The sequence below is a fragment of the Rissa tridactyla genome, chromosome 2 (genome assembly GCF_028500815.1).
Source record: "Rissa tridactyla isolate bRisTri1 chromosome 2, bRisTri1.patW.cur.20221130, whole genome shotgun sequence".
NCBI lineage: Eukaryota > Metazoa > Chordata > Aves > Charadriiformes > Laridae > Rissa > Rissa tridactyla.
The window spans coordinates 78,979,099-78,996,209 of NC_071467.1; the positions used below are offsets into that span (position 1 = coordinate 78,979,099).

General features: G+C 39.5%; 1 protein-coding gene across 3 annotated transcripts in view; it reads right to left on the reverse strand.

Annotated features, from left to right (window-relative positions):
* CTNND2 (catenin delta 2) overlaps window positions 1-17,111 on the reverse strand; it is a 679,731-nt gene that overhangs the window by 67,921 nt on the left and 594,699 nt on the right. For all 3 annotated transcript variants that reach the window (XM_054191357.1, XM_054191355.1, XM_054191356.1), the window contains one exon: window positions 7,607-7,757. In XM_054191357.1, coding sequence (XP_054047332.1) covers window positions 7,607-7,757 — 151 coding nt within the window. The remainder of the gene's footprint in view (window positions 1-7,606; window positions 7,758-17,111) is intronic.

A 17,111-nucleotide genomic window follows, 5' to 3' on the forward strand; every position in this document is an offset into this window, starting at 1 on the left:
TATTGTGAGGCATCTTGATCTTATTTTATGGAGATGAAATGCTGTGTGATTCTTTGACTTGGAACTACAATGAAAAACAGATCAGTGAAAGGGATATTCTTTGTAATCCTGGATCTGAGCCTGTATACAGTTACTTCTGTTGTTTTGAGTGACAACGAAAAATTTCAGTGCTTTTCACTAATTGCCTTTGCAAAGTCTACCAAGCTAATTAAAGGGGAGCAGGACAGTACTTATTCTGTACAATCAGAACAACTTCTGATGGGATGCTACTTGCTTATCTTCAGTCACCCAAAATCTCTAGTTACTTCTCGAGGTTCTCACAGAGAACCCATTCCACCTTAAGATTCAAGACTTCAGGTGACAGAGGTAAGTGGGAGGGACACCTAGAGGTACTGTTTTCTCCCTGCTATCCACAGCAGAAGCCTACCCAACTAGCTGAAACACCAGTTTTTTTAGAGGGTTCACGGTAGAGAAAACTCTCTCCAAATCCAGACAGCCATAGGCAATAGGGAAATGCAGATGTAAAAAACTTAATCTAGTCTTGAAAATGCTTGATCTTGACTTTGATACTAAAAATGAGAATTAAGTTTTACCAACCTTGTCTTTCTCCCTAAATCTCTTCATTTGAGAATGTTATTTAATAAGAAATGTCTGAGGAAGGAAACCTTTCATAACCTCTATAACCACCAGGTCTGCTTGTCAGAAATGTATTTGAGATAAACTGGGATAAACTGGATAAAAAGGCAATGCACAAGTGGCTGAAGGCACGTGAAAAGTCAAAATCTCATTGACACGAGGCTTTTACTCTATAATGGAAAAAAATATTTAATATTTAAACTTTTAAAAGTTTGAATTCTCAGCTAACTTATGCATACAACGCTAGAAACCAGGGAGTCTGGACTTTGCCATATAGGTGTTATAAAACATCAAAGCTTTATTGTGCATTTACCACCTTAACTAACATCTTCCTCTTCATTGATACAGAGCAAGGAGCACCAGCTATTAATGCATGACCATATCTTCTATTTCCTAAATCAACTTCTGGATGACAGTCTCTTCTTTTTCAGGTATCCACTTGTTGTAATATAGGTTTTGCACGGCTCAACTATCAAAACAACAAATGAAGTGCAATAAAAACTGACACAAAATAAACAAATTGCAGCATATATTCTGTCTTCACCTTCTTCCAAACAAATGTCTACGATCCCTGATTAATGCTTTCTGGCATCTTGTGCATTGCGAATTTATGTCAATTTAACATTTCAGCGACTAAGCTACTTTATAAGTCAATTAAAAATTCAATAAAAAAATTCAGCGCCTCTCAGATCCTTGCAGATGTATGTATGAGAAATTCAGAAGTGCTCACATTTAAAAAGAAGAGAAAAGTGCATGTAGACACTCTAAGTGGGATGAAAGCTGCATATTTGATTTAATCATCTCCCAACCCATCCCCATATTCTCTATCAATGTACATTACCAGGACTTAGAATTTCTTACAGTTGCTGCTCTTCTAACTACAAAAGTGAACACTGTTTTCACTTGTATTTATTACTACTACTGAAGTAAAGTTGCGGTCTGAAAATGTGGCCATGTTCTAAGATAGGAGAACCCCATGTAGTTAGTTATGCTCCAAAAGAGACACGTTCTGCTGTGAGAATGCAAATACTTGTTTCTGATGTATTTTCAGCCTAACAGCTGAAAGCAAATCTTTCCAAATGTGAATCAATATAACACTTTGAAATAACATACCTGACCCTGCTTTGAGTGCAAGGCTGGGCAAGATGACCTCCTGAGGTTCCTTCCAACCTGAATTACTCTGAGAGTCTAACAATTCATTAGAGTTGTGAACTCCCAATATATATTTTGATCAAACTTTCTCAAGTTTAGTGATGAAACTTTGAAACAAACACCAGTTATTTCAGGTACCCAAATAGATCCACATTGTTCATGAGATGGCAAGGCACACACTCAGTGGCAACGTACACATTCCCTAGAATTTTTTCATTGCTTAACAATGGTAAGACAGTAATATAGGGTGAGATCCATTTTATTGCATGTTTGATAAAATAAATCACTTTCTGGGAGTCTCTCTCTCCCAGTCAACTATAAGGGAGCCTAATACAGGTATCTTCTATCGGATACCAAACTTTTAGACAACTAGCAAAATTAAGCAGGTTCCAACACACATTAAGTAACAATCTAATTGATATGCTACCCTTGAATTTTGTGCGTATCTTATAATTGAGTTACCAACAGATGAGTAGTGAATTGAGAATAATTCAATGCTGACACCTTGTAGCCCCCAACTCAGGAACAATTATTAAAAAATGACCCCTGCTACCGGGCATGTTTCAGGACTTGATTCAAAACCTTGTGAAGGCAGCAGAAACTGCACCACTAACTTCACTTATCTGAATCATGCTTTTACAGCGATAGCCACAAAAAAGATGTCTTAAGTATTGCAACACTTCAATTTATCCCATTAAAATCCCTAGACTCTAGCACCCTGAATAGACACATGGATTCTCTACACATTTTAAGGGAAGAGATACATAAGGATGTATCTTGTACATAGGACAAGAAGTCAACAAAAACCTTTAGGTGGAATTCACCTCCTTTTTTTTTTTTTCAAGGGTAAGTGATCAAAATACTTCCAGTCTCTAAAAACATCTTTTACTCAACCACAAAAATCCGGGCCAAGAGGCCAAGAGAAAGAATGGTGCTCTTGAATTACTCGTACAATACTTCTCTCAATCAACATTGACCCAGAATAGCATTAGAAACCACTGTCAGGACAAGGGAGAACTGATAGAAAGACCTCAAGCACAACACTGTGCATTGAAATTTTATAAATTTTACCTCCAGTTCTGCATTCACTCCAAAGCCCCATACCCTGAGGACTTATCACTAAACTGTATGAATGCAATATTAACACTAGTTCCAAACTGTACTTCAAGAGGGCAAATCCTATATTGTACATATTCTGCTGCACATGAATAGTGACAAATTTCTCATCCGGGGCAGCTTGAAAAATCAGCTCAACTCTGAAAGACCACCTACTGCTCTTTAAAATGCCACAATAATTGTCATTTAAAATCAAAGGTAAATGCTGTGCATATACAAGAACAATGCAAATGCAAACTTTGGGGACAGAGATTCATCCTTTAAAAATTTCACTGACAGGGACAGTCTGTACCTGTTTGTGTAGGCAGAATAACAAGTCACAGTTTTCAATTAACCGTACGTTTCATATTCTCTTTTGTTAAAGAGGTCGTGGATGGCAGCAGAGAGGAAAACTGCTGGCTGTGTTTCAGATAAAAGAAAGATGAAGCTGGCTCATTCCCCGGGATTGAATGGGGAATCTCGGTTCTGAAAGCTTTCTCGCATCCAGAGTGGGGAGAGGGAATAGCAAGGAGGGAGGCTGCTGCACCGGTGCTGCCTGGGAAACTCTACGGAGGGAAAGAGAGTTCATCTAAAGTAGGACACAAGTCTACAGCGCAGGCTCAGATGATCCACAGAGTTTCCTGGAAGCCCAGAGGACTGTGTGGAAGGTGTTCGAATCGGAAAGCCACCGAAGGTTGCTGGAGCAGATTGCAAGGAAACAATTTGTACTGCAAAGATGCTGTTTACAGGAGACGGATTTATTTTTAAGCCTTTCTGCCCTGCCCAGCTGATCCGAAGTTCCTCTATTTAAAGAAACAAAACAACCTTATTCTAAGTTAGCAATTTTTTGACATCGCTCCAACAAAGTGTGGCTTTAGAGATCAGAAGTCTGTAGGTGCACTTATTGCAGGGAAGATGGTGCGACAGCTGCAGCGCGAGGCACTGGCCTGACTGCCATCCTGCCGCGGCACTGCCAGAAGCAGCAGGTCTGCAGGTAATCCTCAAGTTCTGAACTACTTGTAGGTGAGGTTACTGGGGGAGGGACAATAATGCCATATCCTCAAATTAAGGCACCTATACAGTGCTGAGGGACAAAGAAGGGTGGATTTGTTATTCTACTTTTCCCCTTTTTCTTTTTTGAGAGAGAGAGAGAGAAAGAGAAAGGAAGAAGAAAGGAACATGGGGATGACATAACTGCACGGATGTCATCGACAAAGCCCTTGGAGGAACTGTGGGACAAAAGTGAATCTTTTCTATTGAAGTGAATAAAAATGGCAACTTGGAGGCCTCTAGGGAGGTTGGAGGGAGCCGCATGGGGGAGCTTAGCAGAGACACAACCTGCTTTGAGGAAGGAAAACAACCACACTTGGTCAAAAGGGAGGGAAGCCGAGCCTCCCAAAAGGCTTATGGAGCTGTGAAAAGAAGCAGGAAGATGCTGAGGTACCAGACGGACACAGAAGCATTGTGCAGCCTTGATTGCTGAAACCCAAGAACGACAAAACAGGCAACATCAGAAATGGTTCTTTTCAAGAGCCGCTTCCCTCAGCTGGGGCACTGCTGGGAGACAGAAAAGGCTGATAAACCTTCCCATGGGGTCATGGGGTGCACGCTTGGGAAGTGACATAGAATGGGTGCTATTTCATGCAGCTGAGGGTCCTGAAAGGCAAGCAGGCAATGAATGTGGTCTGAATGTGACCGGGAACGCAACTAGGCAGTATGCCCAAGGAGGGAAAACCGGGTGCTGGACTACCTAGTGCCAGTACTAAGTAGGCCAAGTTTACTATGTCTTTGTCTGAGTGCAATTTAATTTTGGGGAGGAGGAAGATGAATATGGCCACTGCCTCGGCCTAGAGACATATAGCACAATGCAAAAATGATGGAGAAGGAGAAATAAGAAGGTTATATTAAGGATATGGAGCATGCCTGAAATGAAACCCAGGAAGAAGACCTCACTATAAATAAAGAAAATGCTGCTATGGGGATGGCTCGGTTAAATTATAAGAGAAGCCTGGCACCAACCTTTAGCAATGGAACACCACACTTGATAGATCTGCATGAAAACCAAAACAGATTAGTCAATTCGATGAAGTCTAGAAAGAAACTTCTGGTCACTTAAAGACAGAGTCTTTTTGTTTGTTTTGTAGTTCAGTACAGGTGAGCCTGGATTTTAGCAAGCTTTCTATTATATTTGCCAGATACCTCAACACTGATTTATGGGTTTATTCTCTGTCACATTTTAGTAAAAATTTGTCAGCTGGGAATGGAACCACGGCACCACTGCAAAGAAAGCATTTGAAAAAATAAATCAATTCTACTTACAAAATTTTATTACATATGAAGTATGTAATAAATTCACCTTTAAAAAAGGTTATCTTAAGGGGAAAATTCCAGTTTGTGAGGTAGAGTTTGTCACCGCAAGAATATGATGCACAAACAGAAAATGCAAAGAGGAAAGATTGAAAGGATGTTCATTCTGCTTGGGCAGAAAGATGCTTGCGTGACTAACCTCAAGAAGTCTCTTTCGAATCCTCCTTTCTGTAACAACAACTAAGGCATTTACAACACATGGAACATTCACAAAAATGCACTGCCTACAATACGAGTTGAAATCCTTGACAGCTCCAGGTGTGTAGCATTTCTGAAAATCAGATCTGATATGCCCTCTTTGCAAAAAAATATTGAAGAACAAGAGAAATACTGACCATTATTACTGTTTCTTTGAAGTCCAATGATGAAAGCCAAAGAAAGAACATATAAAGATCACAGCTGAAATAGTTCAGCAATTATAGACATAACGTCCCTGTCACATTGGCATGTTTGGACTTTTTTAAACTGCAGCAAATTTGTATTGCAGTTGTAGAGTAAAATTCCCCAGAATGACCCCATGAATAACTTAAAACTAAGCAGCACTGCACAGCCATTACGGGTTGGCTACATAAATAAATTTATTAGGTAATTATTTTCAATTTTTTCCACCTTTTTAAAATTCATCTTTATTTATATCACATGTTCTCCAAGAATTCCATGAAATACTAGAATGTGGAGGTTGTGCAAGCTTATTATCCATACTTTACTGAACATTTTGAATGTCACATCACATTAAGACAGCTCCATTTTCACATGTTTAGCCTTACTTTCCTAAATGAAATTTGCAAATTTGGGAAGGACGTAAAACTTCCAATTCAAAAATAATAATCAGAGCACAGAAAAGGTAACCATATATAGCCTAATTCATGGCATTACAAACCATGTTCATACTCAGTAAATTCAACTGTAAAGAGTTTTTTGTGATGTCAATAACTAGGGATAAGAGAATGCAGAAGAAAACTCAGCATGGATGTGGTTTGTAGAGGAACCCTGTAGAGGACGACCCACAAATAAACGAATAAGATGTCAGACACTAGGACACACTGTAGACTGAATGTGGCGGTGGATCATGAGAGAAGAAAGAAGGTCTATTATTAATTCAGATTTGACAGCCTGATAAACTTGCTTCAGCAGTAATTTCTACTTTAAAATTCCTAGAAAACAAGAAAAAAACACCAGAAACACATATGCAGCATCCTGCTTCCTGAAAGCCGAACACAATACATCGACAAAATCTAATTTCATGCCAATTTTATCAACTATAACATGAGCAAAAGCTGAACAGGCAGGCTGGTCTTGCAGGTAAAGCATCAGTCTTGAGTTCAATCCCTTGGCAATCACAGAAGGTTTACATTACTCGCCAACCTCTACCTCTGTTTGCTTTACAACATTTCGTCAGTGAAGTCTCTCTAGTTCATACAATACGTGAGGGGAGCCACTGCCTTGTCTGAAGAACTTGCAGAGCACTGCTGTAATGGAGCACTAACCCTGAGACAGCACTGGATACAAATGATAAAACACTACGATCAAAGTATCAATTTTATTCTATTAAAGAATATTATACTATTATACTATTTATACTATTAGAGGAATTATACTATTCCTCTAAAAGCAGAGGAGGAGAAGTATGCTGTAATGATAACAAATTAACCAGTTAGCAAAAATTAATAAAAAAAATGCTCTTAATGTACAGAAGAAGTAGAAATAATTTTGTCACGACTGTTGAAATAGTTCAAGGAAGTGATTATTTCTCAAAGACGTTCAATGATCCAGTGTTTGGATGAATTTCAGCCAAAAAACCCACCAAAAGCCTAAAGAAAATAAAAAAAAAACCAAGATGTTTGCTTACCATACCATCGGAATTCCGAGGCAACAATGACTTATGTAAATTTTTGTCCTTTCCTATCTCCCGGCTCTCTTGCTCGGAGCTACTAATCTGCTCAGTAAATTCCCGGAACCACCTTAAAATCTTTATGATTTGTCACTTCATGACCCCAAAATTACTTGTAATTGATAATCTGAGGATCAGGAGTGGCTGCTCTGCTTAGATCTTCAATCTGGAAGATGCAGGTGCTACTGCCAGCCTAGGAATGAAGTGCTAAAGCAGAACAAAGCCATTGCTTTTCATCTGGAGATTACAGTATGACAGATAACGAAACACTGCATGATGTTTAATTAAATTAACAATATAACACTAAGTTGTCACATAAAATGTGAATATGACACATTAGAGAAAGAATTAAAGAAATTATGCTAGAAATCTGAGAATAATTGTTTTCATTGCGCTCATTCTGCTGCAAACTGGAAAAAAACCCCCAAACCCACAGAATATATAGATTGTTTGGACAGAACATACCTATTAACTCCTTATTTCTGACATCTAGGGCCATGTTTCGTAAAGCTGTAGCAACTGCACATACCACCCGGTCATTGTCTATTCGAAGCAGTTCCACCAGGATTGGCAATCCTTTTTCTTTGCGGACAGCAGCGCGGATATACACTGACCACTGTAAAGACACATGGGAGAGTGTGAAGAAGTAAGAAGTCCACTGTAGAAAGCAAGGCATGCAAGGTTATAACAGATACAGAATAAGGGGTAAGAGAAGCATGTGGATGCAAACTCAAAAGAGGGGAAATAATTGCATTTATGATGCTAGGCAACCACTTGATTTGGAAATTTGCACTGATTTTTTATGGTGGCAGAGAAATCAAATGATGAATTGACTTCACTCCTAGCACACCTGGTTACATTTTTAGAGCCCGAGTCTGCAGACCACTTGCTTTGCATCAGCATTTCCTATACAACACCTAATGATGCTTGTTCACTGCTAAAACAACAAAATTTATATTACAAAACACACATTACAAAACATGTTCAAGAGCTCTGAGTATTTATTTGTTATTACCATAAGAAATATTCAGTCTAAAAAAAATAAAATGCTGTTATAATTTCTCTTGTGATTGTCAACTTGTTCAGAAGGAAAATGAGGACAGGTTTTGGCACCTGTAGTGGTCCTAACTGGAAGACTATTGTACATCGAGAAATTAGAGAGTCCCGTAAGAGTTGACCTGAGGCAGGTGCAGGCCAGTGCTGTGCCGTGCTGCATTTACCACCTAGCTGCAGGATAAACCCAGCGGCTGGTTGTATCGGAGACACCTGTAGGCATCTCCCACTTGGCAGATGATCACAACACCACTGGCATGTCCTTGTCTTCATCTCAAAACGAAGCAGCGTGCTCTCCTGTGAACATCCTTTTAGTTTGACAGTAGAAATGATGAATAGAGTTGTTTGCTTCTAAGAAAATCCTCTAAGAGCTCTAGAGACTATCATGCCAGTGAACCTCTCCATGGATGGGATCTGTGCAACGTGCTGTGACTAGGGGGTCCTTCCATTGCTGCACAGCTTGGGGTTCCCAGCACCTGAAGGGATGAAACATTAACTATACTATCCCCTTTTTCATTCCACTGTTAGCTCCAGAAGTTGGAAAAAATGTTAACAAGACCAAAAGTGTGACCTTGTGGTTTTAAAATCTATGGGTACTGCCAAACTTGAGATGTTTGGACACCTGCAGGATGTGCAGGTCTTCTCAGCACAGGGCACTTGAAGCCTTCTACTAGGCATATATATTCCTTCACACATCCTGAACTCTTCTCTGGGATTTTCATAAAGTTCACGTTCACGCTCCTGGTACTGATAGCTGAAAGGAATTTACTGAAGCGGAGCTTCTCCCTCCTTTCAGTGCTATGGCATGGACGATTATCCTGCCATCGTACCTGGCAGGTGAAGACACAGTTCTGGAAGCCCTTAGCCTTTGAAATATTTCAAGTCTTTCAGAATCTAGTATGATAAGCCTTAGGATTTTCAGATCACGATGACCTTCCTCTTTCGACAAACTTTCCTTAAAGAACAGTTAGGTCTCACCTTGAAGAACAGTTACATTGCAATAGTGCTTCTCCGTAAACAGGAAGAGTAAAAACAAATTCCATGAAACAAAGCATTAGAAAAAGGTGAGCACACTCACTGTCAGCACACTGTGCTCGACCCCTGCATACAGCCTCTGCTTACCACAGCTGCGGTGCTCACTTTAAAAGCTAGCATCTGTTTATACTATAGAGAGGTGCCCTGAACAGCAACAGCCAGAATGTATTTTATGATAAGAACAGTAGATAGGGAGACAGCCAAGGGCCACAACGTTGGAATATCTGGAGTGCAAACTCATTCCAGGTGAAGTCACTCAGGGGAAACTGGGAAAAAGGAAAAGGAACCAGCATTTAAAGACTATTTTATTATTTCTCCCCTGTAGTAACTACGCATAACAAAAGCCAGCTGGCTGGACTTTGCTGTAGACGAAAAGTGATAATGGTTACGATAAGCTTTCAAGTCAGGTAAACGGGCCACGGGATTCTCGGCATCACTGAGCACAGTAATGTAATATGTCTAAAATGTAAATGTGCCATCATTTTCTGCAGCAAAGCAAATAGCTCTTAGGTGAGAGAAGAATTCTTGATTGATCTTATTCTATGCTCTCTCCTCCAGTCTTTTCTCTAGAACCAGTGTAGAGGATGATCATCAGATAAAAAACTAAAACATATCTTAAGCATCAGTGAGTTTAACTGAAAGTATCTGCTGAAAAAGAATTTCTTTCCTATACCTTGAATTCAATGGGATACTAAATATAAAGGATGCTATGAAATCACCAAATTAATCTTTCTAAGCTTCCTGTTTTAACAAACGTGCGTTTACCTGTCAGTTAAACACCCTCTCACCTGCAGCTGGGGGAACCCAAAGCAACAGCTCTTTGCTCTTACAAAATTCCCACTGCTCTATTTCCTGCACCTCTCCCAGGGGAGAGGCCTCCGCTGCCCTGGCTGTGATTGCGAGGTGACTGCCGGAGTGAGAGGTTCATGGTGGCAGTGAGATTATTTTGAGAAAGGAGTGAGCCCGTCTGGTTGAGGTGCGAGTGCGGGGCAGCAGGCGGTACACTGAAAGATGCTGTCCCTCAGTGCTAAAGCACATCGCAGATGCAGCGCTTCCAATATGGATTACACGGGGAATCAGTGGGGGCATTTGTTTTGCAGAAAAATCTTACTTATGTTTATTCAATACCAGAGAGAATCTAAAACGATCTTACAGATGATTCGCTATATTATAAAAACCTCCACATTAAACCCTCAGTAAACAGTTTCCCTTTTACTTTTTTTTTAGTCAGCTACTAAGGGAAAACACAAGCACTTGTTTTATTAAACCCAGGTTTACAACAGACTTCTCGGGTTGTAGTATTTTCATCATCCATTCGAAAACAAAAGTCTGAAAGAAATAAATTATAAAATGGTATTTTTTTAACCCGAGGGAGAGCAGAAGACGTAGGAGAAACACTGAAACAACTGAGAATGAAAAAGAAAGAGAAAATATAACGCCCCTTACTGAATAAATGACGTTCAAGCCTTCTGCATCCGTAATGAACCAATTAATTTGATCACAATAGTAAAAAATACAGCTCCTAAGTTTTCATAGGGGAAAAATCCAGATCTAATGTTTTACAGACGCACATATGCACACACATACATAAAACAAGGGGGGAAAGATAGAAAAGTATGTACGAAACCTCTCCTCTCCCTTGAGCATTCCTCTCCCCCCCCAGCTCTCTTTTTCCAGAGAACACCATCCGCTTTGGGAAAAGTTCACGGACTCCTCAATGTGTGATTTGCTATCATTTCATCTGCGTTTTCAAGTCATGCACCTTAGGCAGAAAGACAGAAATGTCTATTAATTGTTTCAACAGTCTCCAGAGAACTTTCCAAGTGGAAAGTGGTAAGAACTGTCTATGTCTCTTTCCTTAAGCTGCCAATTAGGACAAGTCTCTGCAAGCAATTACGCTGCGCTGTGCGGGTTTCAGGAACGTTCAAATTGAGATGCCTCAAAACGGCTATTTTATTCTTGCAGAGAATGGAAAAATTGATTCGCTCTTGCGTATACTGATGATCCTTTTGTTTGCCTAAAGCCATCGTGAAACACGCCTGCATTTCCACATTGCAGGTCAATTGCTAATATGAGCTCAGTGAATTATAAAAGAGAAGAGATAAAAAATCATAAAAAAAGAAAAGAGACAAAGGATTTGCTGCCTATCAGTAGGTAAATGAGGCACTCTGCCAATATACTTAATCATCCTGTTACTCCACAAATCAGTGGCAGGGTCAACGATCAAATAACTGTTCAGTTTGTAAAGAGATAGGGCTCCTATGGGAGCAGCAAACACTTCAGAGGGAACAAGGAGCCAAAAAATAAAATAAGATCATTATTGTTGCATCAGATTGCAGCTAAATTATCAGAGACAAGCACAGAAGCCACAATCTGTGCATGAATACTCTTTACAGATAATTGAATTCGGGGGGCATAACTACTATACATCACTTTGAAGGTACCTAGTGCATCTCTATGTCCACTTTCATTAGTAGTTCCCTTTTTATTTTTGTCATGGTAATTAAGTAGAAAAATACAGTAAACTGGAAAATTATTTTTTAGTTTGTCACAGTTATTATTATAAAGGACCCTCTCCAGAGCTGAATGCCTCTGGGGATTAAGATTACATTATGCTGAAACTCAACAAAAGAGTAATTAATCTAGATAAAACTTATTTTGTTCAGAAAAATTGCAAAGCATTTAGGCAGTTAGGTCCTTTTGGTGTTTCACATGGTTTTCTTTATTCTCCTATGAAGCACCACCACAGGGGACCAAACTAAAAAAATGAAGAAATTTCCAGCACAAAATGAAAAAGAAAAAATCCCACCAAAATAAACCCACAAAGAAGCCCCAAGGAATACCAGCAATTGCATACACTTGATATTTTGAATTGATTCACTTTCCTGCCATTGCCATCAGTGTTACTGGAGTAGCTCCAGAATATTTCACCACCACATACTTCAGTTTTGACTAGAGTTGCATTGTATTGGTACAGTTCAACGCTGTGACTCAAAGACTACTGAGATATCGGATATTAAAGGATACTGATGAGACACAAACTACAAAATGAAAGTCAAATCACGGCGGCAAGCATGACAAAGCAAACTAAATTACCAAAAGAACCAGGAAGATTAGAGAGACTCAGAATTTGCTTAGTCAGAGGCTTAGAAAGGGGCTGTATGCTAACAGCTGTGGAACTCTAGACCATGGAAGTGAATTGCATGTTGAATAACCAAAGATCAACAAGTAATCAAAGATCAGTATTCCTCTTTATCTGATCATACTCGATGTAATACATGCACCAGGAAAAAAAAGAGTATTTTTACATTCCACTTAGAAAATTACAGATCTACTTCACTCAAATAACTCTACTGGGATCCCTGTGAAATCACACCACCTGACAGAGAGGAAGGCTCTGCAAGCTTGGTTATCTTTTTGCAGTTTCTGAAGAGTGCAAGCAGTCTCCATTGACTTTCTGCTCCCTGACTACAGTGTTTTGTTCTTGGAAATGATTGCATCTGGTAGGCCACCAATAAGTTCTCTATGTCTCTGTTTTGGGACAAAAGAAAAGTATTAACTAGTTACTTTTCTCTTTCTCCATGACCTCAGTCAAGCTTAAAGAGAAAGGAAAAAGTCTTGTGGGTAAAGATATACAGTTAAAGAAATAACTTGGAGAAAACTAAAATGGTGTTAACAGAAGATATCTTAAACGTTTGAGTAAGGTAAAGCTCAGAAGGAACTGCCCTTGCGCCTTGTCATTCTTGGTTCTGCAATACAAGTATGTACTGTGTATTCAAATTGATCTGAGTGCCGTTACAATGACTTTTCCAAGAGCTGTATCTAATATAATTTAAAAAAGAAAGGCTTTGAGACATAAGTGACACATCTCATGGGAAGCAAAGTGACCCAGCACAGTAAGGAAGTACTTTGAGCGTGAATTCACCATGAGCTACTTGTGATCCCATTCCACTAACTGATGTCCATGCTGTCTGTGATACAGGTGTTTGCAGCAGCAGGTCTTGCTTCTTGAATATTGTCCTGTCCCTTTAATCTTGTCTTCCTTCCAATAGAGCCAATACATTTTTTCTGTATTAATTGATGCTGCCTCATCTATGTTGAGGATTCCATCCAGGTAAGATTTCCTGACAGAATAATGCACTGGTTATTTTAGAAGTTTGCCTTTGTTGATTAGGTGATGTGTTATAAGCGATCTTCTCTATCCTATCATGTAAGGATTCATAATATTGGTATTTTGGAGGAAATGAATGTAAGCCTTTTCACTGTAATCCAAAAACTTGCTCCTGGAACAGCCCAATGAAACCCTAAAGGGGTAATATGTAAATAATGAAAGTAATCAGAGAAGTCTGTCAAGGAACACACAATATGTCCTTGCCTGATAAGAGGAAGATAGATTGATAACTTAGATGTCTGCTGCTTTAGACAATAATTACTCATTTTCTGCAAGTGTCTGGATGGTAAGTAAGGAGCTTGAAACTCTTTTCATACTACTCTTTGAAGTAGCTGCACTGACCTTGTGACTGAATCAGTCCCTTTTATGTTTTCAGTATCCTTATCTAATAATTTACTTAATGGAGCTCTTGCTCCCAGGAGACTCAGATTTCTCTAGGATGGAATTAAGAAAACAAACTCGCCTAAGGAACAAAGACTGAGATTTCATCTAGCTATCTCCAGAGATCAGGCCAATGACCCATAGACCCCACTCACATGGGTATTGTACCTCTTGGGGGTCAAAGGCAAGGACATTCAGTTGTCTAACCAAAGAGCCTTATCATTCCCTGCTGAGTTTGATCAAATGTGGAAGTGAAAGGAAAGGAGGTAGCAAGAGCTAGTCAACGAATGCTATGGCCTCAGGCGACTGCAAGACAAACAGAGCAGCACTTGTTCCTGATGTTGAGAAGCCCAAGGAACTAACAGACACTCAAGGAAATGCAACTGGTCAACCTGTCATTAAAGCAGATGAGGGAAGTTTGTAAAGCTTGAAAAGCAACTGGGACAGAAGTCTGGGCACACAGAAGGGACTGACCAAGGCCCAGAGCAGGTGTGCTACCTGTTGTAATGTAAGCCATTACGTTGCCAATACAAAACACAGTAGGTCTTGTTTCCTGGTTTTAAAAGGTATTTATTACCTATATAAGTTATAATAGTATTTAAACCAAAACAGGATCATATGAATGAAGAAGGGTTTGACAAAACTAAAGAAATCCTACTTGCGGTGACAAAACTGTGTTTTTAACTGCATGTAATAGAAAAGATAATATTGTAGGACCAAAGGTCCTGAAACACAGGAGGTTTGCAGAACATCAGGAAATGCTTTTTCACTGTGAGGGTGACCAAGCACTGGCACAGGTTGCCCAGAGAGGCTGTGGATTCTCCACCCTTGGAGATACTCAAAAAACCATCTAGACATGGTCCTGGGCAACTGGCTCTAGGTGACCCTGCTTGAGCAGGGCATTGGACCACATGACCTCTAGAGGTCCCTTCTGACCTCAGCCCTTCTGTGATTCTATGAGTTCACAGCAACGGGTATTGCAGAAATGTCTCTGGCAGATAAACTGACATCAGTCTAAATTTAGCTGTCAGATACATATAGATAGACATAGTAATGTACAGATATTCCAATATCGCCTTTCTTCCTGAGAAGCAAATTTTGCTGAAAAGGGACATAACCTTGGATTCTTGACATCGTTAACTCTAGGACGTTTTGCATATAACTTTTTACATGCTCAGTAGATTTAATGTATTAATAGCCCATTGACCAAGGTGAAAACTAAAAAGAACTTTCCACTTTTATTCCCACCATCTAAGGAAAAATACTGATGCCAGACTATAGATAAAAAGATCTATGGAGATTTCCTTTTACAAGATGTCTTGTACTTTTATACCTTCTAATTTTTTTAAGCCAAGGTATTAAAATAAATAATGATAAGAGGTTGCAGAAAGGACTTCAGGTTTGAAGTGCTGTAATGACAGAAATTTCTTAAGAAGCAGGCAAGTGTCTTCAAAATACAGCTGAGTCAGCAAACATCCTATTTTTATTTGTGCACAAACTTGGCAAAACCCAAATTATATGGCAAAGAAAACTAAAAGAGCTCCTAATGAAAGTAGATACCTAATGGGAAGTAAAGAGTCTCCACTGCTTCCAAAGGCCTGTCTCAAGCCTTATTTGTTCAGGGAAAACTCCAGCTAAGCTTGATGAGGAATGTATTTGCCAATATTTTTATCTCATATTACTAAGCAGCTTTAAAATGCAAGTTCATATTAAGTATAATTAGAAAAAAGTCTACTTTTGAGAAAATATATATCTTGGAGTGGCACTGAAAGAAAGTAAAACCAAAACGAATGGCCATCCTTCTTATGCATTGCTCCTTCTGCCTGTAGCACAGCAGACAGCCTTTAGGACACAGTGAAATTACCCTGGTTATGATTTGATGGGAGAAAATATCTTGGGAAGCAATGAGTCCCCTCAAACAGAAACCCAACCATCCGCCAGTCGCAGCTGAGTTCTGCAGAAGGGGGGAGGTTCGTGCACGTACAGCGCCGACAACTGACCCGCAGGCTGTCAGGTTGTGTGTGTACTCGGAGTGCGTACTCACAGTGGCCATCAGCCCCATCAGGAGGGGGACACGCAGTGACCAACTGCCAGTGTCACAGGCCACTGCGCAACGCAGTAGTCAGACCTTGAACAGAGCGGTATCCTGGCAGAGATGCGGAACACTTTAATTTGTCAAATCCCACTCCAAAGCATACGTATTTGGATGTCTCCATATATATCATCCCAGAAGGGCCATTCATATTATGCGTAGATGCCTCAAGTAAGTACATGAACAAAAAAGACAGATCGGTGGGGATATGCATGTATTTTTCCATGAAAGGAATGGGTTTGCTTCCTTCAGATCCCAATACCAGCGTCCTCCCTGTGTAATGACGTCTTGGTACACAAGACTGAGATGAAGGAACTTCCATATTCACCTGAAACAGCCTCTTCCAAAATGAGTTCTGCTTTGTATGTAAGCTGTCAATTTCTTCTTCAGAACCAGAATAAACATCGAAGTTAAGACAGGAAGATGTGATCTATCCCAGGCTACATTTTTGCATTGAAAATATCCTTCCTCATACCTCGTATCAGTATCCTGTTTCGTTGGTAAACTTTCATTTGGACTTGTTAATGTATTTGTCACCAATACACTCCTTTTTTGATTTGTTATAGATTGCCTTGGTTCTGGTAATAATTGCACAGCCAAAAAAGACAAGTTTATTTTGCAGATGGGTAATTAATATATGGCAAGACTTTGGTCAAAAGTGTTTTACCTTGACGTAGAAAAATTATATGCAAATATATATATATATGTCACACTTTTTTCTTCTTTGTTAGTATTTGATTTTAGAAGGAAATTCTGCAACTGAACCAGTGCTAAAAATATCCTACAGATTAAGATTCATTACGCGCATGTGTTGATCTTATGTGCACGTACCAATGAGAAACTATATTCCCTGAAATAATGAAAACTTCCAGCCTCTCTCAGCTATTAATCCTTAAAGCTATGAACTGCTGCTTTCTTTTTGTGTTTGAAATTTTCGAAAGCAGTCTAGGGGATTTAGACACATATTATCTGTTAATTCCAGGGGCAGACATTTATCTAAATCCTCTACATAATTTCTTATTTTTAAAAATTATTCAGGCTTCCTTTTCTGTGCTCACTTTCCCTTCATAATGGCATTGGTTAAGCACTGCCTGTGTTAAAAGCGTTACCTCTCGGTCACTGAAGAGGATCAGACACCTTTATACCAGAGGAACCAGCAGGGTGAAACAGCTAGGAAAGAATTACGCATGTGTATCAATAGCACTGTATTGTGTTCTGGAAGAGACCGTATCTTCATT